The following is a 25,877-nucleotide window of genomic DNA, read 5'->3' on the forward strand; positions in this document are numbered from 1 at the left end:
GAACAAGCCTGGGATTATTTCTTCCATTGAAAGGGAAAAAGATAGAAGATAATAAATTCTGAAGCAAAAAGTGAACATGCAACATAGAAAGATAAGACAAAAAAGAAAACTGGAGAATGTTATGTATAAATATACCGCATTATTCCTGAATACAACACTAGCAAATTGAATCAACCGTAATAAGACAGTAGTAGTCCATTATCAAGTAAAATTTATTTCTGTAATATAGTAATAGTTCAGCATTAAGAAATGTACTCATATAATCTATTGAATCAATAGAGAAATATTTGAATATCTTGATAGGTAATAGTGAAATAGAGTGAAGACTATGTATGAGACATAATACTTGATTTGCATACTTTAACTCATTTTACTTTTCACAAAAAGTTTATGCTAGTTACCATTATCATCATCACTTGATGAGGAAATTGAGGCACAGAGATTAAGAGACCAAGCCAAGGTCATCCAGCTGGTGAGTGACAGCTGTGATAGGAAGAACGCAGTTTTTTGTAGTTGTTGTTTAAAATTTAGGTATTTGTATTTATACATTTGTGTATAATATGAATACACGTGGTCTTATGTGTAAATAATTAGGCAAAATTGCTCTAAAAATCTGAAGGATAAACTACTTTATACCATGTAACTGTATATATGTAAATATACCTTTAAAAAAAAAACTGAAGCAACATACACCAAAATATTAAGGAAGCTGCCTCTGCGTGATCAATTTAATAATGTTTTTATATTGTTTTCTGCTTTTCAGTGTTTATGTGCAATATTCACATAAACCAATATATATTATGTGGAAGATATGTGTGAGAGATATATATATATATATATATAAACATCTTAGTAATAACACGATTACCTGTAAAAATTGTCAAAACAAGGGTGTTTTGAAGCCATACAGTAATAACTGCTTCCAGGTAAGTCCTATTGCTATAAACAACTGTTAAAATTGGCAAAATATATTAGGTAACTGTTTTCAGAAAATGGAAAAGAGGCAGGGCAGGGAAAGACTGAGATCTGTGGGAAAAAGAGAAACTAATGAGCTGATCTCCTTGGGAGTCTCTTCTCTGCCTGGGGACAATTTCCTAGCTCTGTCTCAGAGCCCTGAAATTCAAGCAGAAAGTGGAGGTCCCACTGAGTTGAGGAGGCAGAGATCAGAGTACTAGGCAGCTGAAGTGTTAGAGTCTGTGAGTCAGAGTAATAGAAAGAAGGGAGGTGTGCAATGTTGACTCTAAAAGTCACATTGTATGGGGTTCCCTATGAGGCTTTGCCTGAAGGCTAGGCTGTACTTGCATAAGACTAGAAAAACACAAGACTTACAGGATAGCAACATAGCAGCTTTTATGGAGTTGGCAACAGAAGAAAGAAGCCAAGGAGTCCTGGAGAAGAGCAGCAGGGAGTATTGAAGTTGAAGCCATCTTAGAGTGAAGAGATATCATGAAAGCCCTTGGCTGCATGAAAAAAACCAAAGAGCCTCTCCGTTAGTAGTTAGAATTATGCTCTGGAGAGCTATCCTCTCTAGACCTTTCCTTAAAAAGTCTGAATCACAGTCCCAACAAGATCTCTACAGTAGAGAGATTTGGAGATTGAATCCCACAAAGTTAGAGTCTAGGGCAAGAATTGGGGCTTTTCACAGATCTAATCAATAGTGTAAAACTGTGCCTGTACAAGTTCAGCATGATCAGTCAGTAATTAACAGTCTGCTAAAACAAACTGCCCTCTAGGAAACGTTACAGATCTAAAGTCTCTGTAATGCAATATCCACAATGCCCGTTATTCAATGAAAACTACCAGATATACAAAGAAAAAGGAGATGTGATCCATAGTCAATGAAAAAAGTGAAACAATCAATCAATGAAAAAATAAAAATCAACCCATAGAAACTAAACCAAAGATGGCTAGATATTGGACTTAACAGATAGACTTTAAAGAAGGTATTTTAGGGGCTCGCCCCATGGTCTAGTGGTTAAGTTCAGCATGCTCCGCTTCAGCAGCCCAGGTTTGGTTCCTGGGGACTGACCTACACCACTCGTCAGCGGCCATGCTGTGGCGGTGACCCACATACAAAATAGAGGAAGACGGGCACAGATGTTAGCTCAGGGCCAATCTTCCTCGAGCAAAAAGAGGAAGATTAGCAACAGATGTTAGCTCAGGGTGAATCTTACTGAGCAAAAACAAAAAAAAGGTATTATAAATATGTTCAACGACATGAGAGAGAATATGGGAAAAGAATCAAAGGAAATATAGTCTTAATGAATAAACAGAGAAATCTAGCAGGAAAAGTGTAATTATACAAAAGAACCAAATAAGAATTGTACTGGAAAGTAAATGAAAATAAACAAAAAATTCATTGGATGGGCTTAAATGACAGACTGGAGAAGGCAGAAAAAATGCCTAATGAGCTTGAGGACAGACAAAATTTTCCAGTCTAAGAAACGAAGGAGGAAGATTGAAGAAAAATGAACACAGCCTCAGTGACCTGTAGAAGAATATCAAATTGCATAACATATGTATAATTGGAGACTGAAAGTAGATGAGGAAGAAAAATATTTTTAAAAATAAAAGAAAAGCTAAAGGAAGCTCAGCAAACTCTATACCAAGATAAAGAGAATGATATTTAGACACATTATAATCAAACTATTGCAAGCCAAAGAAAAAGAGAAATTCTCAAAGGCAGCCTGAGAGAGAAAGAAAAACATATTATATACAGGGGAACAAAGAGAAAATGGTGGCTGACTTCACACTAGAAACAATGGTGTACGGAGGAAAATAGAATAACACCTTTAATGTACTGGGGAAAAGAAAAAACAGGCAGAATCCTAAATCTCACAAAAACATAAGTGAAATGAACCTATTTTTTTTTTTTTTTTTTTTTTGTGAGGAGATCAGCCCTGTGCTAACATCCGCCAATCCTCTTCTTTTTTTGCTGAGGAAGACGGCCCTGGGCTAACATCTGTGCCCATCTTCCTCCACTTTTATATGGGACGCCGCCACAGCATGGCTCGCCAAGCAGTGCGTAGGTGCGCGCCCGGGACCCGAACCAGCGAACCCCGGGCCGCCGCAGCGGAGCGCGCGCACTTAACCGCTTGCGCCACCGGGCCGGCCCCATGAAATGAACCTATTTTTATATACAAAACCTGAGAAACTTTTACTCCATCAGGTCTCCACTACATAAAGTACTAAAGGATGTCCTTCAGGTCACAGGGAAATGGTGCTAGATACTAACTCAGATCTGCAGGTAGAAATGAAGACTATCAGAAATGATAAATAAGTGGAAAATTTTAAAACTATATTTTCTTTCTTTTTATAATTTATATACAATACATCTGTCTGTTCAAATATAAAACGACTGTAAGATGAGGTTTATAATTTAGGCAAGAGTAAAAGATATAATTACTAATGACTATAGAAAGGGGGCAGGTAAATTATACTGTTGTAAGATTATTACATTTGTGAAGTGAGATGTAGAAGTGAAGTATCAGGTTTGAAATGAAAGGGGGAGGTAATAGTAGAACGTGTGAAGGAGGTATGAATTATGAATTGTGAGTACAATGAATAAAATATTGACTATAATTAGACTATGAAAAGTTATGAATGCTTTTTGTTAGCCCTAAAACAACCACTAAAACATAACAAGAAGATAGAGCTTTAAGAATCAGTAGAGGAAATAAATTAAAATCTAAACAAAAAGAAATTGATCAACTGAAAAGAAGGTAAGGAGCCACAAAGGAATAAAAAACAGAAGGGACCAGTGGAAAACAAATAACAAGAAAGTAGACTTAATTGCAAACATATCAATAACTACAGTAAATGTAAATGAACTAAATACTAAAATTAAAAAAACTAATACAATGGGCCAGCCCTGGTGGCCTAGTGGTTAAGTTCAGCATGCTCTGCTTTGGCGGCCCGCGTTTGGTTCCTGGGCGCGGACCTACACCACTTGTCAGTGGCCATGCTGTGGCAGCAGCTCACATACAAAATAAGGAAGATTGGCAACAGATGTTAGCTCAGGGTGAATCTCCCTTAGCCAAAAAAACAAAACAAAACAAAAAAAGACTAACAATAAAATAGATGAATGTAACAGGAATTATACTGAGGGAAAGAAGCCAGACACACAAAAACGTACCTACTGCATAATTCATTAATATGAAATTCTAGAAAAAGCAAAAATCATCAGTTAGTAAAGGAAATCAGATCAGTAGTTGCCTGTGGCATAGGAACAGGAGCTGTGAAGATTAACTGCAAAGGAAAGTGAGCAAGCTTTCTGGGAAGATGGAAATGTTCTATATTTTGATTGAGTGGTGCTTACACTGTAGTATGTATCAATCAAAAGTTATTGACCAGTACACTTAAAATGACAGAATTTTACTGCAAATAAATTATACCTCAATAAAGTTAATTCTTTAAAATTTATCTATTAAAATACTGATCGCCTAGTGATTAAGATATCAGACTTTGAAACCCTCTGGTTTCAAATCCTGCCTTCACTAGTTTCTTGATCTATGACATAGGGCCAATTGCCTAACCACTCTAAGTTTTCCTATCTATAACATGGTGATAATGGTGGGTACTTTCTAGGATTGTTGAGAGGATTAATTCCTTATCTGGAGTAAGTATTCAACATATATTATCTTGTATTAATATTGTCATCACTACTATTATTACTATGTGCAGGACATGAAACTGTTGACAGAGATATGTCAAATCATGAGAAAAAGCTATTTTCATTTTATCTTCAAATAATTCTTTTAAAAGAAAAATGAGACAGATGAAAATAAACTGAAAAAGAGATGCTAATGATGGTATAAGACAACACAGTAGAGTCAGACTTGGAGCAAGTCAGTCAGTACAGGATTACTTGCCATCTTAGTTTCCTGTTCCCTCTGTAACAAATAAGTTACCACAAACTTTGTGGCTTAAAACAACACAAATTTATTGTCTCACAGTTTTAGAGGACACAAATCCAAAATGAGTATAATGAGGCTAAAAGCAAGATGTCAGCAGGGCTGGTTCCTTTTGAAGGCTCTAGAGGAGAATCCATTTCCTTGCCTTTTCTAGCTTCTAGATGCTGCCTGTCTTTGGCTTGTGGTTCCTTCCTCCATCTTCAAAACCACTGGTGTAGTATCTTCTTTTTCTTTCCCATGACCTTCTTCTCTTCTGTATCAAATCTCTTGCCTCCGTCTTATAAAGATACGTGTGATTACATTTAGAACCCATCCAAAAAATCCAGAATAATCTCCCCATCTCAAGATCCTTGACTTAATCACATCTGCAAAGCCCCTTTTGTCATATAAGAGAATATTCACAGGTTCTAGGGATTAGGACTCGATTATCTTTGGAGGCCTACCACACATATGCCAAATGTCATAAGAGCAAGATTGGAAATGAGAGGGGAAGAGAGAAGGAGACACTCGAGTGTTCTGCGAAATTTCATTTTTAAAAGTTTACAACCGTTTGCTCAAGGAGAAACAAATTTGAAGCAAAAACGAATATACAAAATAAACTTTCATTGTTATTTTTAGGTGTTTTAAATGTTTATCTACGATTGAAAGGGCAGACAACCATAGAGAATCCACTGTGGTCTTCCAGTGGGAACAAAGGACAACGATGGAATGAGGCTCATGTTAACATATATCCAATTACTTCATTTCAGGTAAGGAAAGTGCAGTCATTTATGGGCATAGATTGCTGCACATGAGCATTATGTTGAAGGAAGACCTTAAACAAACATTAGAATATGAATATTCAGAAATTCTGTGATATGAGCATCACAAAAATCACATAATTTTCACTTTAATTCTAAAAGCTGTTTTATAAAGAGAAAATGCCCTTTTCCTTTATTAATTAACATCTATCAACTAATATGTTTGAATAATAGTCTATCAAAAATCAAATGATTTGCCTGGAGAAAATGTAATCCATTTCTATAAAATCACATGGTAATATTTTGTTCCCTGAAGACAAACAACTTGGCTTCTTATAATATTATGGAAGCAGGATAATCAATTCTCAATCTGTTTGAATTTTACTTGATGGAATTTTATATGCTTTAGCAAAATGTGTCTCTTCAAGGTAATGCTGTTGTAATAATTTATTATGTTGATCATCAAAGTCAGAGAACTTTAAACAAGTTATTTTTCATTGTTTTTATATAGAAATAAGTGTCTTATATTAAATTGAGAGTTACCTGGAAATATATAGTGGAAATTTTAATGACTATAACAATGGCCAGCATGGCTACAGAAAATATTTAATGATGCTATTTCAGTGGGGAAAATAATGTAGTTTTAGTGATTTTAATCTCTATATGTAATATATGTATATTATATACTCAGGTTGAGTGTTTCTTTTTTCCTACTGGGGATTTCTTGGATGCATTTCATGGCGTATATAGTAAGGGTATAGAAAATCAGACAGCTCCCGTTATGCTAGTTTTTAATTGGTAGAATGTCCTTTTTTTGTAATCAAATCTAGAAAATTCTCTAATTCTATGAAATGCTAATGGCTTTGATTTAGAAATTGTACTTCTAACCAGGATGATAAAAATGCATACAGTTGTTCACAATGGTAATGAATAATGGAGTGAAACTAGCTGATTATCCACAAACACATAAAAGCAACTCAAATCATCGACTCTGGGAATCATTTTGTTTCTATGAAGGAAAATACAGTTGTGAAAATTGAATCTATGGCAACATATCATTAAACTGGGAAGACAGAACTGCAAAGCATTACTGATAAAAGTAACCTTAATATGAGAGTGTACATACTTAATAGGTATCAAAGAGCCTTTCTTTCTAAAAAGTTGGTGTTCTTCTAGACGTATTTTTGCTTCCTGTGTGACTGCCTTGCCAACACAAAATTATTAAATCAAATACATATACAATAAGTATTTAAGAGAATAGTTATATTAATGTTTCCTTCAGGATAATCCCTTGTTGCTACAGACATCGATTAAATAAATATTTATTGAGCACCTTCAGGACAATCATTTATTGTCATAGATAACAGGTCAATAAATACTTTTGAGCTACTACTGTGTGCCAGGCACATTGCTAGGCAAGAAGATTTAAAATTGATAGTTTACCTCAGATTGGTAGAGATACACAGCTAAACACATACATCACATCCTGTAATAACTGCGGTAACAGATAAGCGCCAAGTTCTGTGAGCACAGCAAACTGACAAGAAGAGTGTGGGGAGAGTGAAGAAGAGTTTCTGTATGAGCTGACACATGAACTGACGAGAGGGGTTGCAAAGCAGGAGAAGGGCCAGTGTTCATATTGCAGCAGAGTTGAGTGGACAAAGAGATCGAGGTCATGTACCACAGGATGTGCCAGAGAAACAGAAAGACGTTTATCTGGAACTTGGTTTATAAAAATACATCAAAGACTGGTGCGAGATGAGGTTAAGGAACCTAAGGAGCTTAGGCAGTGGGGAGTCATGGAAAGATTTTACTCAGAGGATGACATGGTACATGACTCAGGTTGTTGTATGGAAGACTGGTTCAAAGTGGGAAAAAGAGGATGGCAAAGCAGTTAGGACACTTGTGAAATCCACGTGAAAGATGTTGAAGGGACGAACTAGGGAAGTGGTATAAAGAGAAGTGGACGACTTCAGGATACACTTAAGTGTAAAGACCACCAGAACGTTTTTATGTTGGGAATTTGGGAAGGAGCCATAAATGACTAGGAAGTTTCTAACTGGGAAATCTTGGGTAATGCTTGTGTTACACATTACCATAAATAACAAAAAGAAGAAAAGAAACAAGCTTCAGGGATGACTATGGTTACTTCTCTTTTGAAAGTGTTAATATAAATGCCTGTGGACTATCCTTTTAAAGATGTGCAGAGGTTGTTGCACGTGTTTATCTGAAGCTTTGGGGACACACATTTATGAGTCATCAGATTGTATGTGCTCCCTAACACTGTGAGAGTGGTTGATATTACCAAGGAAAAGTGACACATCTGAATACTGATTAAAGGACAGAACCATGCAGAACACTGACCAGTCATTAAGATAACTTGTGGAAGAGGAACTTGATCCTCAGTAGTATATTTTAGAGTTAAAATGAATGAGAGCCAGGACAGTTTGGTGCCCAGAGAATTTAAAGACAGTGAGACTCAAATTGGAAGCAGGTTGAATCCAGTGGATTGGTCACCATAGAGAGTATCCACTCTTGAGACAGTTGCATAAGGTGGTAAGGAAATTGGGAAAACCACCATCTTAACTAAAACTATTTCACTGTTTAGATTTAATAAAATAGTCTACAGGCAGATATTAAATTATTATATAATTTATTGAAGTAGTTCTTTTATTCTATCATTTTTCACATTAGAAAAAGTATCGATTTTGTTTTGTTTTGTTTTTGCAAGTGAATGGATTCTTTATTCGGGATGTTACAACAAGGAGAATCCTGAAGGGAATGCCTCCCTGGATATAAGTGATGTGAGGGGTTTCACAGGGGAAAGAGACAAGAGGCTGAGTGCCAGCTCCAAGTTTGATGTTGCATTCTGATGGAAAGAAACTGCTTTTCTTTGTGATTTGGCCCATCTAAGTCCATTGCATCCTGTTCCCAGAATTGTTGATTAAAAGAAGGAATTTCAAGATGTGAGGTAGTCTTTTGTTACTGGGAAGCATGTGGTCAGTGTAAATTCAGAGCAGAACATTTTTACAATTCACTACAATTGACAAGTTTTCTGCAGCCTCGGGGATTTACATATTAAATTCACAAAAAGTGATGTACGAGAATGTTCAAAGCAGATGTTCAAGAATGTTCAAATGAATAAAGCTTTACGTATAATGGTCCAAACCTTAAAGAACTTCTCTCCCCACTATAATCAGCTCTTCTCCTCATTCCAACTGAGAAATCAGACTGGGTTTGTGGAGTTGGTGCCCAAAGTTGTTATCATTTCTGGTGCTTTTTCTTCCTTTTTGTCGATCCACATTTTCATCTGGCATCAATTTTATTTTGCCTGAAAGACTTCCTTTACCATTTATTGTAGTGTGGGTCTGCTGAACATGAATTCTTTCCATCTCTTTTCTTTCGTTGCTTTTAAGATTTTCTCTTTGTCACTGTTTTTGAGCAATTTGACTATGATGTGCTTTTATGTTGATTTCTTCATTTTTCATGTGCTTGGGGTTCATTGAACTTTTTGGATATGTGGGTTTATAGTTTTTATAAAATTTAGAAATTTTCCGGCTAGTATTTCTTCAAATATTTTTGCTCCTCCTTCTCTCCTTTGAGGACTCCCGTTACACATATATAGGGCCCCTTAAACATACGCATAACTCATTGATGTTTTTTAATTTTTAAAATTTTTCCATTTTTGTTCCATTTTGGATAGTTTCTATTCTGTCTTCACTTTTACTAATCATTTCTTCTGCAATGTCTAATCTGGTTTTCCTCTTGTTCAGTGTATTTTTCATCTCAGCCATTGTACTTTTCATCTCTATACATTCAATTTGTGATTTTTTTAAGAAAATATTTTCCATGTTTCTAGTTGATGTTTTGAACATATGAAATCCAGTTATAGTAACTACTTTAACGTCATTGTCTGCTGATGCTAACAGCTGTGTCAATTCTTGGTTGGTTTTGATTGATGGATCTTTTTTTCCTCATTACAAGCCATTATGGGTGTCAGACATTGTGAATTTTACCTTGATAGGTGCTGGATATTTTTGCGTTTCTGTAAATATTCTTGAGCTTGTTTGGGTATGTAGTTAAGTTACTTGGAAACAGTTTAATCTTTTTTGGTGTTGCTTTTAAGATTTGTTAGGTGAGACTAGAGTAGTGTTTGGTATAGGGCTAATTATTTTTCACTAAATCAAGAGTCTTCTCAATTCTCTACCCAATGCCCCTTGAATTTCCAAGTCCTGTGTGAGCTGGGCACTGTTTCCTTCAATGCACCCCTCCGGGTCTTTCCCAGGTCTTGGGTAGTTGCCTCACCTTCATGTCCTAAGCAGTACTTTGCTGAATACTCGGTGGGGGGCGGGGGGGGGGTACCCACTGCAGATCTCTGTAAGTCTCTTTGCTGGTGTTCTACCCTACGTCCTCCTGCTGCCTTGGACGCCTTGGACTCTTGGCTGTATCTGCTCAACTCAGGTTTTCTGTCAGGCTTCGTGTTGTTCTGCTTGCACCGTGGTCTATAAATTCTGCATAGGGCCATCCTGGGGCTCAGCTTGTCTGATTCTCATCTCTCAGGATCGCTATTCTTTATTACCCGATGCGTAGTGTCCTGAACACTAATGGTTCACATATTTTGTCCAGTTATTTGCTTGTTTCAGATGGGATGATAGATTTGCTTCCTGTTCCTCCATCTTGGCTAAAAGCAAATCAAAAAGTAAAGATTTTGAACCAATGCATTTCTAAGCTATTTAAATTATCATTGAAAAATAAAGGTAAATAAAATCATATTTTTATTTTGGATTTCTATGTTCTTTCATTCTCTAACATACTTCTAGGTCCATTGGCTAAGGACTTTCTTTTATTTCATAATCTTAATTGTTCAAGCAAACATGAAACACAACTACATCATCTTACCCCGTTTTTTGGTTTTTATTTTGTTTTGTTTTTGAGTTTCTTGTTGCCTTGAACTTTTTTCAGACAAAGGATTTTTTACTCAAAAATCGTTTATAACCTATCAAGCTTTTCAACAATGCTTGCTTTGGTATGTAATGCCTACCAGGAAAGCATGGTAACAACTGTACAGAATATATTACCATATAAAGTAAGTTGTACGAAGTGTTAGTATTGTTCACATGCAGCTTGGTGGCATTCTAGGATGTCTTTAATTCAAGTGGAAAGGATATCTCTTACCTCTTGGAATTTTAAATGAGATAGAAGTGATTTTGAGTCTCTCACTGACACTTATGTTGTTTTATTTGTTTGGAGTTACATGCCTTTAAGTTAGTTTGATCCATAAATCCTTCAAAAAACAACCACTTGCAAAGTCTTTTGCTTGACTATGTCCAATTAGTTTGGTTAGCTGAAGATAAAACTACTGTGTAGTACTTTTCAGGGCAAATACAAGTTTTATCCTACTGAAATTTCTTTGGGGATTTTTTTCTAGAATTAATTTAGCATGATCAGTGCTCATGATGAAAATATGTTTTGCTGGATTTGGAAGGATTAGGGAAAATTTTCCAAAAAAGTAAAATTAATATAGTGTTAGTCTTAGACTGCCACTTGTGTTTTATATCCTTACCAAGAAAAATATTTAGCCATTCTTTTTAACACTTTACTTCTTTCATAGCCTAAATGTTTCCTAGGGGAAAAGTGTAGAGACATTATGAGACACAAAATACTGTCTTTACATTTTCTTACTTATAGGTGAAAGGAATTCTGGAGATCTACTCTTCAATCCTCATTTAAAGATTTGCAAACAGGTTTTGAGACAATTTATTTTAAATCACACAAATCCTTAACATTAAATAGAGATTGGAGAAGAGATTGTAATGCTCTCATTACATCATGCTGCCTTTATCTTTATCTAACTAGTAATAATAATAATCTGGAAAATATGGTCCTCCTTAGTAGACATGCTTCTGGCATTCTAAGCCAATTCCAGGGCAATTATGCGGACATGCCGATGGCTCCTGAAGTAACATTGAAAACATTTTCCAGCTGCAGTTCACAATGCGATCCATTTCTTTCTGTCTTTGCCAACAGTCAAAATCTCATTTTATTGCTTCAGATTAGAAGTTTTGACAACCAAGTGACATTTATCCAGCAAGCTGGATTGGCAGAGTCTTGTGAAGTTAAACTCGCTGTTAATATTTGTATAGCTTCCCCGGGGAAAACGCTAAGGCTACCCACCTGGTTTATTATGTTGCCTCTCTTCAAAGCTCTTTTGTAATGGTTAAGGATAGTTCAATTAATTGCTGCACCACTAATAAAATAAAGATAAAATTATTAATGTTAATAGCTCTTTTCAAATTTGTTTCTATTAGGAAGTTTTTCCAAGCATTGTGCACTGTCAGTTTTCAAACTGCATTCTAAGGCTTTGATTCTGCCTTTTAGCAATAATGATCAGAAGAGATTTCTCTCTTGTCAGCAAGAAAATATGTTGTGAGCATTTGCAGAGGCACCTTTAGCATTGAAGTCAGATCATCAGAAGCACGTTGTATTCTTTAACTCTTCCATCAACTTTACTTATTAGTATTGCATGTGGCTCTTCCTCCCTTATGAGAAATTATATCTGAACACAAGCTTTAATAGCATCATCTCTATCTCCGGCTCTATGTTGACATCAATATCTGTATGCTTTAAAGCATTATAACGGATGTAATCTATATAATTCGATGAACTGAATTAATTTTGTGTGGTTTAATTCTAATACAGAAGTCCACATACATTTTTTTAAATTTCCACTTGAATTTACCTACCAAGAGTTAATTTTCTGATTATGCAGTATTTCTTGCATATTAAGTTTGCTGAACTGCATGCACACACTGTGAAAACATTAAAATTTTAAACTTCAGTTAAGGGAAACCGTTTTAAATAATATCAACATGATTGTGTGTGAAGAACAGATTTTGCATAATTTGAACCCTCTTTTAGGAGACCTAAACTTCAACATTTTTTCCCTGAGTATCCAGATGCTGTTAATTCCTTCTTCATGACAATTAAACCAAATGCATTCCAGACGTACTAAAGAGGAAGGGAACATAGTTTTATTTCCGTAATGTAGCAGCAGTCAGAATTATGATGATTCTTCATAAAAATATGACAGAATGTAACCTATTAAACTAGAGAGCACTTCTTCTTCTAGTGAATATAATTTAGATTTTTTCATTGCATACAGATCACATCTTCCAAGTTGAGATATATCGTAACAAATCGTTATAGTTTTTCCTCTTTATATTTGATAAAAAGATGTTTGTCACTGCAGATTTATTTTTATAAATACTTGAAAGTTTGGTGAAGGTACATTGTTTAAATTGAATACCTATGTATTTCATTTCTGTTTTCTACCTCACAGTCAAAAACAATACAAAGGAAAAAGTACCCCTCCAGCTCTTAGTCTAGAGGCCATTTATGAGTCTACTAGAATCTATAAAATTTTATTATAATAATTAAAAAATATAATTGTATTTGGAATTCAGAGCATAAGTAAAACAATGCAATAAATATTTCTTTATGAGAGTCAGTATGAGTTAAAAAACAATCGATGTCTTCCTAATAGCAAGACTGCTATGGAAATTAACAGGAAGCAAACAAGCATACTGCACGAGACCTCTTCTTCCTGTTCAAATAGGACCCTGAAGAAGACCGTATTACTCTGGTCTACTAGATTGGATTTCCTATCACACAGGATTACAAATAAATATAAAAAATGCTAATTGTAACTGTACCAAGAGTTGATTGTCAGAAATTATTTTTATCATCCTAGTAATAACTACTATTAATTCTCTGATTTATTTCCACACAGTATCCAAAACGCCTGCCATGCTTATAGAGAAAGTAATCAACTTGCTTTATTCAGTGACAAACTGTATTATCCATATTTGTACAGATAAATGGAAATAATAGATTTACAAATCAGCCAAATTTTATTACTGTAACATTTAATTTGGGATCACCAAGGGATGAAGTATTCATATGAGAGAATGTTCTAGATACAGGCAGCCGTCAGGACACGTGACAGTTTGACTTTTGTTGATTTGTATTTTTGCTGTTCAGCCAACTACACACATACAGTCACCATATTGCCAGCAGGCAGGCAGCACACATGTTAAATTACATCAGTCAGTGTACGCTCAAATGTCTGCCACCCAAGGCTGCCCATTCTCTCTCAATCTGACCACGAAAGAAGGATGGCAGCATCCTTCATAACCTCTCTGCTTTGGGACTTCTGTCTTCAGCACAAGGCTAGGTCTGACCTTGCATTTTTGATCAAGCTGCACAGGGAGGCAGAAGGAAGGGAAGGAAAAGGAAATTAATAGGAAAAGTAGGAGCGTATAATACTTTAAAGATGGTAACAGACGTTTTGAAATGCTTTGAGCAATGGCATAATCATTCCAGGGAAACCAGCTTTAAAAAGTTTGGGAATGATTTTGATGATTTACACATATTAGTTTTGATTTTTTAAATAACCCCATTATTTTATATTGACACCTACCTCCAGGGAACAAGAACTTACTAAGTGAAAATAATTGTGTATTTTAAATAAGAAAAACTGTGGATAATTTTATCTACTCACTTCTGGATAGCTAAGATGGAAAAGCCATGTACTCCCAAACCTGTTTCTCCAGCATCCAATGAAAGGACTATGACTTAGCTTCATCTGTCTAAATTTCAAGAGTGAGCAGGTGCAGAACATTCTAACCGACCTTTATTAGCCTTTTCACCAACATCTCACTTCCCACACAAAGCATATGGGAATGCAATCCCTTTATCTTTGTCACGGCTACGTTTCAAACCCTGTATTGTACTCTACAAGCTGTGTTTACTCTCTGTCCCTTCCCACTCCATCTCTTAAAATTAAAACTCTTGGTGACTGAGGTTTCCTCTTTACCATACCAGATTTTTCTGACTAATACATTCTTATTCCTGCTTCACTCCAAAATTAAAACTTGACTAGGAGGCAGAAATCTACACTTTATTCCATTCAATTCTTGAAAACACCTGCATGAAAGGAAAATTTGTGATGACGGCATTCCACTTTCATTCGATAAAGTATTAGTCTTGTGGGCAAAGTGGAAAATGTTGGATTTTGTGGAATCAGACTCATTTCAGCCTAAATCTTTGAGTTCTGACTTTCTCCAAGATAACATTCCATTCATGTTGTGGTCTTCAGGGGAGAAGACTCAGCATCACATGACTGAAACTAAGAAAGGGGGGGTAACCATTGATTTATTCTAACATTGACTGTGTATCATGTAAGCAGCGCATATCAAAAAAAGGAAAATACCTGGAATACCCTTAACATACCTTAAAAACCCCTGGTTAGGAAAAGGCAATACCTTCTCACAGACAGAGTGCTGATAGACGCAATTTATGATGACCTTAAAGAACAATGTGTTCTAAATAAGTGTGTATAATAATTATATGAAATGTATTCATCTCAGCCTTACAATAGCTGAAAATAATTTTAATGTCTAACAATAGGGTACTGGTTAAATAAATTATGTTGTATCTATAACATGGAATATTCTGCAGCCATTAAAATGACTTCTCCTTTTCCATATTCAGTACTCCTGAGTGTTTATACCATTGATTTTTTTTTTTAAATCCTCACTCTTGTGATTTAAACAGTCCTCAGAGGGCTTTTTAGCCACTTCCCAAACACCTTCCAAAACACCACCCTGAGTCCAATGCAAGCCATTATTTCCATGCAGCCAGACTGGGATGCTTCATTGCCGATTCTATCTGAGAACTGAGAATTCGTATGCTGGCAGCTTAGCTCCAAATATTTTAACTGTGGCCTGCCATTTTATTTCAGCTTCAGTGATACAGGACACTTTGGATGCTTTTCAAAGAAATGGCTTTGGACACTCTTTATTAACATATTTATCTCAACATAGGTAAGGAGGAAACCCTCTCTATGCAAATTAAATATAGTAATAAAAACTTCCTAAAGCTTTTTCTCCTATCAAATCATGAAAATTATTGTTACTCTAATGGACTATATCTAAGTGAGGGACAGGGACTCAATAAAAAAGTTGATAACTAATGCCTCTTGCTACTACTTAGAGATTTCAATTGATAAATTATGATAGTATATCAGAGAACAATGGATCACTTTCTCAAAGGTTGCCTAAGTTCTCTGAAAATCACCACAGATTTCCCTTTAAGGAGCCATATTAAGATGCTTTCAAAGACAAAACAAAACAAAAACAAAAACAAGACAAAAAAAAATTTTAGCGTTGATAAAAATAGAATTTCACTCTCAGTTGTTGCAATGCAACAAGGCTAGAAATTCTATAAAAGCACACACATCAGCTTCATGTTGGAGACAGCTCTTTATTAAGCTAATTTTTCTTTGGAAAGGCTAAACTAGATATTTCATTTTGACATGTAGAAATTTTTTCTGGGAATATAATCACTAAATGCATACTTTGCCTTTTCGTATCAAAAGGATTAAAAAGTTTTGCTGGAAGCAAGGAATAATTGGGCAGTTATAAAGAAAATTCTAAAAGAGTCTTGTTTCTGTAAAAATGAAATAATAAAAATTTGGTAAATGTCCTTATATTGTCATTATGTCCAGAATTAGTAATAAAGGGAGAATGGTTTCATTCATCTATTTTTTCAACACTCACGTATTAAACCTCAGTGTCAACCACTGTTCCAGATACTGGAAATTCAAAGCCCAGCTACTAAACACTCAACATAAATAGACCCATAAATATCTTCAAGTGTTTAAAAATAGAATGTCAAAGTGAAATCATAGAGGTAAATCATGACATCTGGGCAATATGAGGAACCTATTCATTGTATTTGCAAGAGATCAAACAATTTCCCAGAGATGGTAAACCCTTGTTCTGGGCTTCAGTAAACATAAAACTGTTGTAAAAAACCCAGAACTCATTCATTTCTTAAAATTTTTCTAGAAAATCAGTGTTATGAGTATGTTTAGAGAAAATTTGAGGAAATCCATTTCAGAGAAATACTGCTCAAATAAAAATTATCTCTTACCCCTGAAAACCAAAAGTGATAGGATTTGTAGAAGTAGTTGTTTTTATTGTATTATCCAATTAAGTATAATTTTGTTTTAAAATCAACATGGAGCTTTTGATGTGAAAAACTAAAACTATGCAAAGAAGATGCCGTTATTGGTTTTGTTAAGAAAGTTTATATTTTTTGCAAGTAACAATCTTGAAGAACATCAAGAAAAAAAGATGCCAGAGTTGTTGACAAGTTTAGGTTTGGCTCCTCAATTTCTCAGTAGAAATTCATTTGCAAATCAAAGCTCTACATTTAGGTTTGTTTCATTCCTATTTGTAGCTCATTTTTGAAGGTATTCGAGGTCCTGGCATAGAAGGTGACATTGCCATTGATGATGTATCAATTGCAGAAGGAGAATGTGCAAAACAAGACCTAACGACTAAGAGTAAGTGTCTCTTCTTGGATTGGTTTGATGTTAAAGTAACATAATTACTGTTAAATTAATATATTCTAATTAAAAAAATTATTTTTAGTTTGTTTATTTAGAAATTTCTTATATATGAGATCCTAAAATTTTGAAGATATTTTAAAATCAAAGTATTAAATTCAACTATAGGCATATTTAGCCTAAGATAAAACAAAAGTAATTTTGATTTAGGTCTATGTAAGGCAATCACATTTTGACTTTTAACTAAGATTTTAAAATATTTTTAATTTATATTATTAATTTCAGAGGATTTTTTTTACTTTTATTAAAATATTTGGCTAATCTATATACTCAGCACACATTTATATAGACATAGCTGTTTTTATTCCCCAAAACAGTTTATGAATATATTGCCTAGCCAACTAGGAAATATATTCAACCATTTTGCTAACCATTTTAACAGATTCAATATTGTGAAGAGCCTTAGTATATATATTAAGTAATGGAGTAGCTTTATTTTTTCTGGTATAATTAATCTCCTTCTACATGCACCACAATCTTGTTTAGTAATTTGCTTTCAGTTTTTACTCTGGTATTGAATATTACTCTGATTTAATATCTTCAAATTTTATATTTTCACCAAAATCCATTTTTTAATAAAAGAAGTCTAAATCAAAAATGATAAATAGAGGCCAGCCCAGTGGCATAGCGGTTAAGTTTGCGCGCTCCACTTTGGGGACCCGGGGGGTTCGCGGTTTGGATCCTGGGCGCGGACCGCGCACCGCTTATCAAGCCATGCTGTGGCAGGTGTCCCACATAAAGTAGAGGAAGATGGGCACGGATGTTAGCCCAGGGCCAATCTTCTTCAGCAAAAAAAGGAAGATTGGCAACAGATGTTAGCTCTCGGTTAATCTTCCTCACACACACACACATAAAAAAAGATAAGTAATGCGAAAAGCATCAGAAGTATGTGTTGGGCTGTTTCTTAAAAGCCTCATCTCTATATTATCCATTTGAAGTTGAGAAATCTAAAAGCATTTTTATTAAAAAAATCCTCTGATTGAAGGTTTTTAATAGGCCCATGTGGAATCTTAAATTTTGTGGTCATATAAAGAGGTATCAATCAAGCTAAATTTACATAAATAACTCATCAATTATTTAGTACACACAAAAGAAGCACAAAAATCCATTTGGTATAAGTCTGGAGCAAATCAGAAAAATCCATTTTTAAGCATTGTAAAAGACAAAAACTAAGATTCAGTATAACAGTGAGCCATTTTGCTCATGGTTTTCACCTTCTTGTTGTTAGATTTAGCATATCGAGTAACACATTCAGTAACAATTTCTCCCTGTGTCTGGCTCATTTTGCTTTAGAAAACCAATAGCTCTACCCAAAGGAAGTAGGCTTGTCAAATGCACAGAAAAGCATGCATTGTCCCCCAAGGGTGGGGTTTCTTTTGAATCTCGGGACATGAATCAGTGAGAGCAACATACTAGTAACATCTTTTAAAGAAATTTTACATGTTGATAATTTAATCACTGAAAACTATTATAAATTAAATTCAATGAATTGAATTAAACTTTCCAAATGAGGAAAGAAGAGAACATAATTTACTCCCGAAAGGAGAAAGGAGAGAAGGTGAGAGGAGCTGCAGAGAAATGACCACAAAAACGCATCAGGACTTATCGTTACCCAACAGAACATTGTCGTAATCCGTGTTCTTCTCTCCACCTACCAAATCCAGAGAAATGTGCGGCTGTTTTAAATAAGATATATCTATATGTATTGGAGGTATTTTTATGTAGCCTCTGCAAATCGGGGGAAACAAATAATCCTAATTGAACAAAAATATTCTCTGGTATGAGAAAGTATTCTGTTACATTTATATCTATTTAACTAAGTTCATTGATGAATAATGTTTTATGAATATTAAATTAATGTTAATTTTTAAGTACAAACCAGCTTGGAAGCCAAAAGCCTCTTCCTACAGGTTCCCAGGCTCTCAGGCAGTAATGGTACTGTGGCCCACACCATCAAAAGCTGAAAGTGTATGGCTCATTTTCAAAACCCAGCCCTCTCTTAGATGAGAGCCATTCTGTAACTTAAGCCAGGTTAATGAGTTATCGGGTTTGCCTATGTTAGCCCTCCTAGGTAAGGGGTACATTCTAAGAGGTATCACCTGGACATGAGGCTTTCATTGAAATACCAACTACGGTAAGAATCTCGAGGCAGATTGGTGGAAGGGACTTTTTAGTTAGAATGGACTTCATAGAGCTTCTAAAAACTACACTAAAGAGATAATTATTTACCCAATTTATAGATATTGGACTGATCCTCTATATATAAACATACATAATCCACCATTTGCAGTAGTTAATTTCTCTACCCATAACAATCCCTTCCTAGTTTTCATCAAGAGTAGTTGTTCTCTCAGTCTTTAAGCTTAAACATTTCTGGAAGCTTGGAAAAAAGGCTGACCTTTTACGATTTCTGAGAATTTCCTATGAGTGCATGCTTTCATGTGGCCAGCAGGATCTGAGGCTGAGCACAGCCCAAAATTCACAGAACCATCTTCCGAACAAGTTTTCATAGCATATCATGTCAATTTAAAATCTGCAGATATTTTTATTTTATCAAATGCTTGACCATATATTCAAGTTATTTTCCTTCATTTGCTTTGGAAATGAAGCTGATAAATAAGGCAAACCAAATAGAAAAATGTTCTCTAAAAATGTTTTCCATATAAGAAATTGTCTTATTAGTTCACCAAAGTCGCATTGGTAGCTACGTGGAATACTTATGCTCCTGTTTTTGTTTCTTGGCATTTATTTTCCTTGTCTTTAGATTCCGTTGATGGTGCTGTTGGGATTTTAGTACATATATGGCTTTTTCCCGTTATCGTCCTCATCTCTATCTTAAGTCCTCGAAGGTGACCTTATCCTGGCAGAGGCTATAAAAGATTCACCAGGCACTGGCATGAAGAAAGAGTCTTTGTACATGGACATTGAAAAAACAAACTACCAAAGATTCCTCCACTGACTACTGACTGAAAAATAAAATAATAAAAACAAATTTTTTAAGCACTGGGGATAAAAAGACATCATGGAAGTATAACTTATTCCAGTACATATAAAAGATAATCTTGACCTGAGTAGAGAGACCTTCAGGTGCTTTTGTGGCTAAAATGATTACAGCATCATCTGGTCATCTGGTTGAACTCTGGAAAAAAAAAAAAGAGCTATAGAAACCCTTGTCAAAGCACAAAGTCATGGCTGGTTTTGTTTCAAATGAATAGTTTGCTTGTTACCATGGAAACCTAATGGCCTGCCAACAAAAACCTCACTGTAAACAGGGTACGTGAAGAGCTGGCATTTATTTTCCTTTCGAGAAGGTTTTACGTAGAGAATTAAATAAATGTAGGCCCTTTTACCTTGGTTGTTACCCTTCCTTGAAAATAACCCGAACTCAGAATTATTTACAACATTCGCGTTCCTCCCCACCTTATCCCTATCCCACCTTTATGGTTATTCTTTGTTTCCCTCCCATGGCTCGGCTAGATAATGTATGCCGTCTCCTTTTGCATGCACTACTCTCCAGGGCGGTAAACCTGGGCTTACACATTACACAGGCTTACTGGAGTTTGCTTGCGGCCACTTGAACACCCAAACTAAGTCATCTGTTCCAACGAAGAAACCAAACCACCATCTTTTATAAATTGCCATGGAAACCAAGTGCCTTCAATGAAACAAGCCTGAATAATTTTCAACTCAGAAGCTTGCACTGCTAAGAGTGGTTTGTGTAAAACTATTTTATAAACAAACTACAGAGCCTCGATGTGCAAATCACAGGCAAGACAACCACGCCGCTTCTGAAGAAGAAAGGACCGGAGCTGCTGCGTACGCCGGTGCAGACGTGACACGTGTTGTGGGACCTCCTAGACAGCCATGGCCTCTCGGCTGCTTGTCCATTCGAAAATCACTTCCACTAAGACCAGACGCGGGAGCAACACTTCCTTCTTCCAGGTTATTAAATGGGTCAACCAGAGCAAAAAGTGGTTAAGATAACACTTAGCGCAGGAGGTGATAAAACACACGAGTGATTTTTCACTCTCACCTCCATGTGAAATGAAATTGGCCCTAGCTTTAGAGGGAACAAGACAATGTGTGTGATTGCAGTGCATACAAACTCTACAGCAGAACTGGGCCTAAAAAACCTGGCTTTATCCTAAACACTGAGGGTCATATGCCTCTGCCCTTTACTCAGACTCTGTGCAAATTGTGAAATATTATTTTATTATTTTACCAAGATTAAAAAACACTTTTACAAAAAAACAAAAATCTGTAAAAATGATTTTGAGCTACCTGAGGACAAATCATACCTTTAACCAGCCAGTTTTCCAATGCATTGTAAATTTCACTTAAACCTGTTGGTTATGAAAATTTGAAGATCTTTTTCCTTAAATCATCTCAGCTTTTAACTTCATTTAAAAAGACTTTTGTCTAAAGAAGAATATTATTATTATTATTATATGTTCTTTCAACACCCCAGGATTAAAAAAAAAACTGATTATGCAAGTAATTGGGTTATAAGCATTAAATTATAACATTTGCAAATATTAAAATAAAAAGCACAACAAAATGTAGTGGAAAAATGACAAAGCTTGATTTTTTAAGAAATTCTGTAGAAATGTTTGTGCAAATTCAGTAATTCAACTTAAAAGATAATTTTCCAGCTATGTTCAATAAAGCCTCTTTCCAGGTAAGGTAAAAAAGGTAAAAGCGGTATGTGTGTTTGTTGAGCAGTGTTCACTGATCACCAAAATTAGACTAGTTATACAATTTATTGGTTCTGTGACCATGGGCTGAATCTTCAGTGCTAATGTCTGCAAGAAGAAATTCCTAGGAACTCCATGATGCGCTCTACCATATTTGTACTACATGTAAAAAAGAATGTTAAACCTTTGAAAGTAAAATATGAAACAAATATGAACTTGGAGTTTACTGTGTATTCTCACGGTTGAGGAGGGGAGCAGTGGGAATATCAGGTAGTGATAGAATTGAGCTAAACCAAGCCCTTTAAATTAAAAAGAATAAACAAATGAGTTTCCTAACTTTTTTGAACAAATCAGGCATATTGAAAAATTTTCAAAATTACACTCATTTTATCAAACCAAAGAGATTAAAGTAAACAATATTTGGGGCACTTAGCTTAATGTTTACTAAATCTTCCTTCATCTCGACTTCCATTTCGTCTGGCAACTAATCACTTCTCTCCACTATCCTGTATTAGTGGATCATCCTTTTTAATTGATTTTCTGCACCCTCATTGCTGATAATATCAATAAAAATATTTTAGATCTAAAGAGGCTTAACTCATTGCTCCCTTCCTTCCTTGATCTTTGATTTGAGTGAGGCTTTTCCAAAAACTAAAAAAGTTATATTCAGAATATTTGGATAAACATGTGTCCTTTCCAGGAAAACAATCAAGTCTCCTAAGTAACCCTGCACAAAGAAATTACTGAAAATGAAAATTTTAATCCTACTACTAAAAAGTGTTCATGAAATACTCAAATCTTCCCATAAACTTTCACACAGTAAGAAAACACAAGTTCATGAGAACTGGCTGGTACTTCAAAAATTCATTTTGATTAAATTTTTGAGAAATTGCAAATGAGTTGCAAAAACAAAGGGGCCATCAGAAGAACTGCAAAGCAATCAGATTTATTGATACAGTAATCAATCAAAATATATATCTCAAGTGGGTTCTGGATTATTTATAAAACTAACAAACTTAGAATCCATGTTTTTCACTCCAGATCAAATATTCAGTTGCTATAATTCGAAGTAAATGGATAAAAATGCAGGAAATTTGGGATAAGTGAAATGTCAATTATGTTAAGTAGTCTTTTCTTTAATATAAGTAATATAAGTGGCAACTTTGAAGCACTTCCCTGTTAACCAACTGCCTTCCTTTTCCTCATATTTTTTTGTATTTGTTATGAGTTGAACTCACCCACATACTCCCCCTTTTACTTATTGATAATGTATTTTAAGTGTGATTGATGCGCATATTTTTCTGTTCTTTTATAGGAAGGCATCAGGCAATTGAGCATTCAATTTTCTGGGAGAAAGATTATACATATAATCTCCTATTGCCAGTATTTGATCCCGATTAGTTAGGAGCATTACTCTGTTTCATCAGTTCAAAGATGCTTGTTTCTCCACATTTTAACGTCTCTGTAATCAGGCCTATTTTAATTACAATTGGCAGTGTTTCTGTGTAGTGATAGATATAAAATAATAGAGCATCTTAAAACTCATGGCCTCTTAGATATGTTGAAATTCACTAAAGTTTCCAGAAGTGACAAATCGTGCCCAATATTATTACTTTTCAACAAACTCAAAAGTAAGAAAAAGATGCCCCATCAGACTGGTACAGTTTATATTAAATACTCATTGACTATGCATTATTTAAAAATAACATAACTTTTATTTTATGCTTTTAAAAATCTGTCTTCTCTTTTATAAATTATATATATACCTAGCCTTGCTTTCTTCTTTTTCTTTTTTCCTGCTACCTATTGTTTAGTTCCATCATGAATTACAAACTGCTCTGTATCTCTGATTTAAAATGTTTCCTTGTTTCATGTGATTCATGGTACTTAGTAGGTTAGAAGTTTAGCCTGCCATTAAATTTTCTTTAAAAGATTTGAACAATGCATGGAACACCACAATGTCATGCGATAGACTAACCTCGTGGTACTTCATTTCACATCTGTCACAACATTGACTTTGGCATGGCAATGAATTACGATCATTATAGTAATCCGAATTACAAACCAGCTAGTCAGTTACATTATGTTACAGATAGTAAAAATACTCCCATTCTTTACTTTTATATTTTAAAATATAACAAAATATGAATGACAACTGTACTAACTTTTCACCAAACATGCATTTTTATTTTAAAGACTTTATAATAAACTGATCTGTCAAAATATATAATTTGAAGAATAATTAATTAATTTAGTTCTATGCTTAAGACTGTATGAAACTGGCTGTGGTATTTTTCATGGTCTATTTTTGTTTGTTTTGATTAGTGATTCGAAAGATCAGGTGACAGACTAATCTGATTTTGATAGAGTGATTGGTTTAAAAGGATCCTTTTGAATGCATGTTCTTTATCAAAAACCTTTTTTGTTTTTAATGTGCCTTTCAGAGATCAGGGCCTCTCAACAAACATTTAAACTGGAAAAATTTTCCTCCAAATTCGTTTTCTTCTTGGTTGACGACTGCTTCTTACTAATCACTTCGTCTGCATCTCAGCAAAGGAGAAGGGGTGCCCTTCTTGCAACTGGTAGTTGATGTCGATGAGGAGTTAGTGCATTTTCTATGAAAACAATAAAATCATAGGGTTCAATCCCAAGCTATTTCTTTTCCTACAATGTTCCCTTTGTGGCTAACCAGTTCAATTAGTTTTCTTAGCGCTTATTTTTAAAAAGCCGTGTCTCTGGCATTTTCTACTTTGATTTAGGAGAAAAGCTACCACAGAATGATCAGAACTTTTTTCAAATCTGATATAAAAACTTCTTTGCTGAGTATCCATCATATTTATAAGTAAATATATATATGTTATTACATAGAAAAAGTAAGAATTAAAGACTTGAAATTTTAATGTGAAATCTTGTCAGTTCAGAATCAATCCATCATATGTTCATATCTGCTTGAAAAGAGAAGTGAAATTTAGGGAGAGATAAATATCCCATATGTTTGTACATGGACTACTTTATTGACATATAGTAATACAAAGGTTAATAAATTATGAGTGGTGATTTCACTACCCTGAGTCCACACTAAGTGCATTGAAATTAAGCAATTGAAATTCACAATTTTCAGTAGGGCAAAGGTTAAACTCTGGGTGGAAACAAATAGTTTTCTCAAGGGAATATTTACAACTGATTGAATTTAATTTCAATTGTACTAATTTTCCATGAGTTGACCGAAAATGTATTCTTATTTTTCGATAAAATGATGGGAAATTCTATGAAATAGGGATTAGCTTGTTAGTTTCAGTTTGTTTTTGTATTGCTCTTGATTGTTGTCCTGGATTTCCAGGATATCATTTTTATTTCTTGAATTTCATCAGTATATTTAAATGTATAAGTTTAATCAAATATACATTGTGTTAAATTTATATTGAATATTAGTTACATTTTAGATCTCAAAGTTTAGGTTTAACTTACTTTTTCCTTTTGGTATTTTCCTTCTGCTAAATAGTTTCAGATAGCTGTATGTTATTTTCCCTTGGATTTTCTTTCAATAAATGAAATTATGTTAAATACTCTATTAGTGTTTGGGGGAAATTTCTGCTGTCAATAAGCACTTAAGTTCGAAACAAAAAGATATTTAGAATGGCAATTATATTTGCAAATTAAGATGAAAATGCCATCATTTCTCTCACTATTAAGAAGCTTTTATAGACTCAACACTGCAGCAAAGCACAAATAGCCCATTAAAGATGTGTGTTGATTTTTTACATCCTTTGTGAGGGATCATTTATAAGATTGTGTTAAACAAGTAGGCACTAAAAGTTTCCTGAATGAACTCTGATTTAAGAATTATGGCTCCATTTAGTAACTCTGGGCTTCCGTGTGATATATGAAATAATTAAGTGCAGCTTAACAGCACTAATGTTATCCAGGATGAGAGTTTTAATCATCTATTTCATGGGGGCACTGTAGGCTAAATGTGAGTCATCTGAGGGGAACATAATACTGCTCGACAACGATTTGAGTGAACCAAAGTATAAATGGAATCCTGAAAGTTAACTTG

At 34.7% G+C, this 25,877-nt stretch overlaps 1 protein-coding gene across 1 annotated transcript in view; it reads left to right on the forward strand.

Moving 5' to 3' along the window:
* The window catches only part of MDGA2 (MAM domain containing glycosylphosphatidylinositol anchor 2), a 791,668-nt gene extending 766,335 nt beyond the window's left edge, over positions 1-25,333 (forward strand). The window contains exons 15-17 of the mRNA XM_004436360.3: positions 5,532-5,662; positions 16,958-17,063; positions 19,891-25,333. Coding sequence (XP_004436417.2) covers positions 5,532-5,662; positions 16,958-17,063; positions 19,891-19,979 — 326 coding nt within the window. The 3' untranslated portion in view covers positions 19,980-25,333. The remainder of the gene's footprint in view (positions 1-5,531; positions 5,663-16,957; positions 17,064-19,890) is intronic.
* Positions 25,334-25,877: the final 544 nt, after the last annotated feature.

Source organism: Ceratotherium simum, chromosome 3, assembly GCF_057802395.1.
Source record: "Ceratotherium simum simum isolate JZ-2026a chromosome 3, ASM5780239v1, whole genome shotgun sequence".
NCBI classification, from domain to species: Eukaryota; Metazoa; Chordata; class Mammalia; order Perissodactyla; family Rhinocerotidae; genus Ceratotherium; species Ceratotherium simum.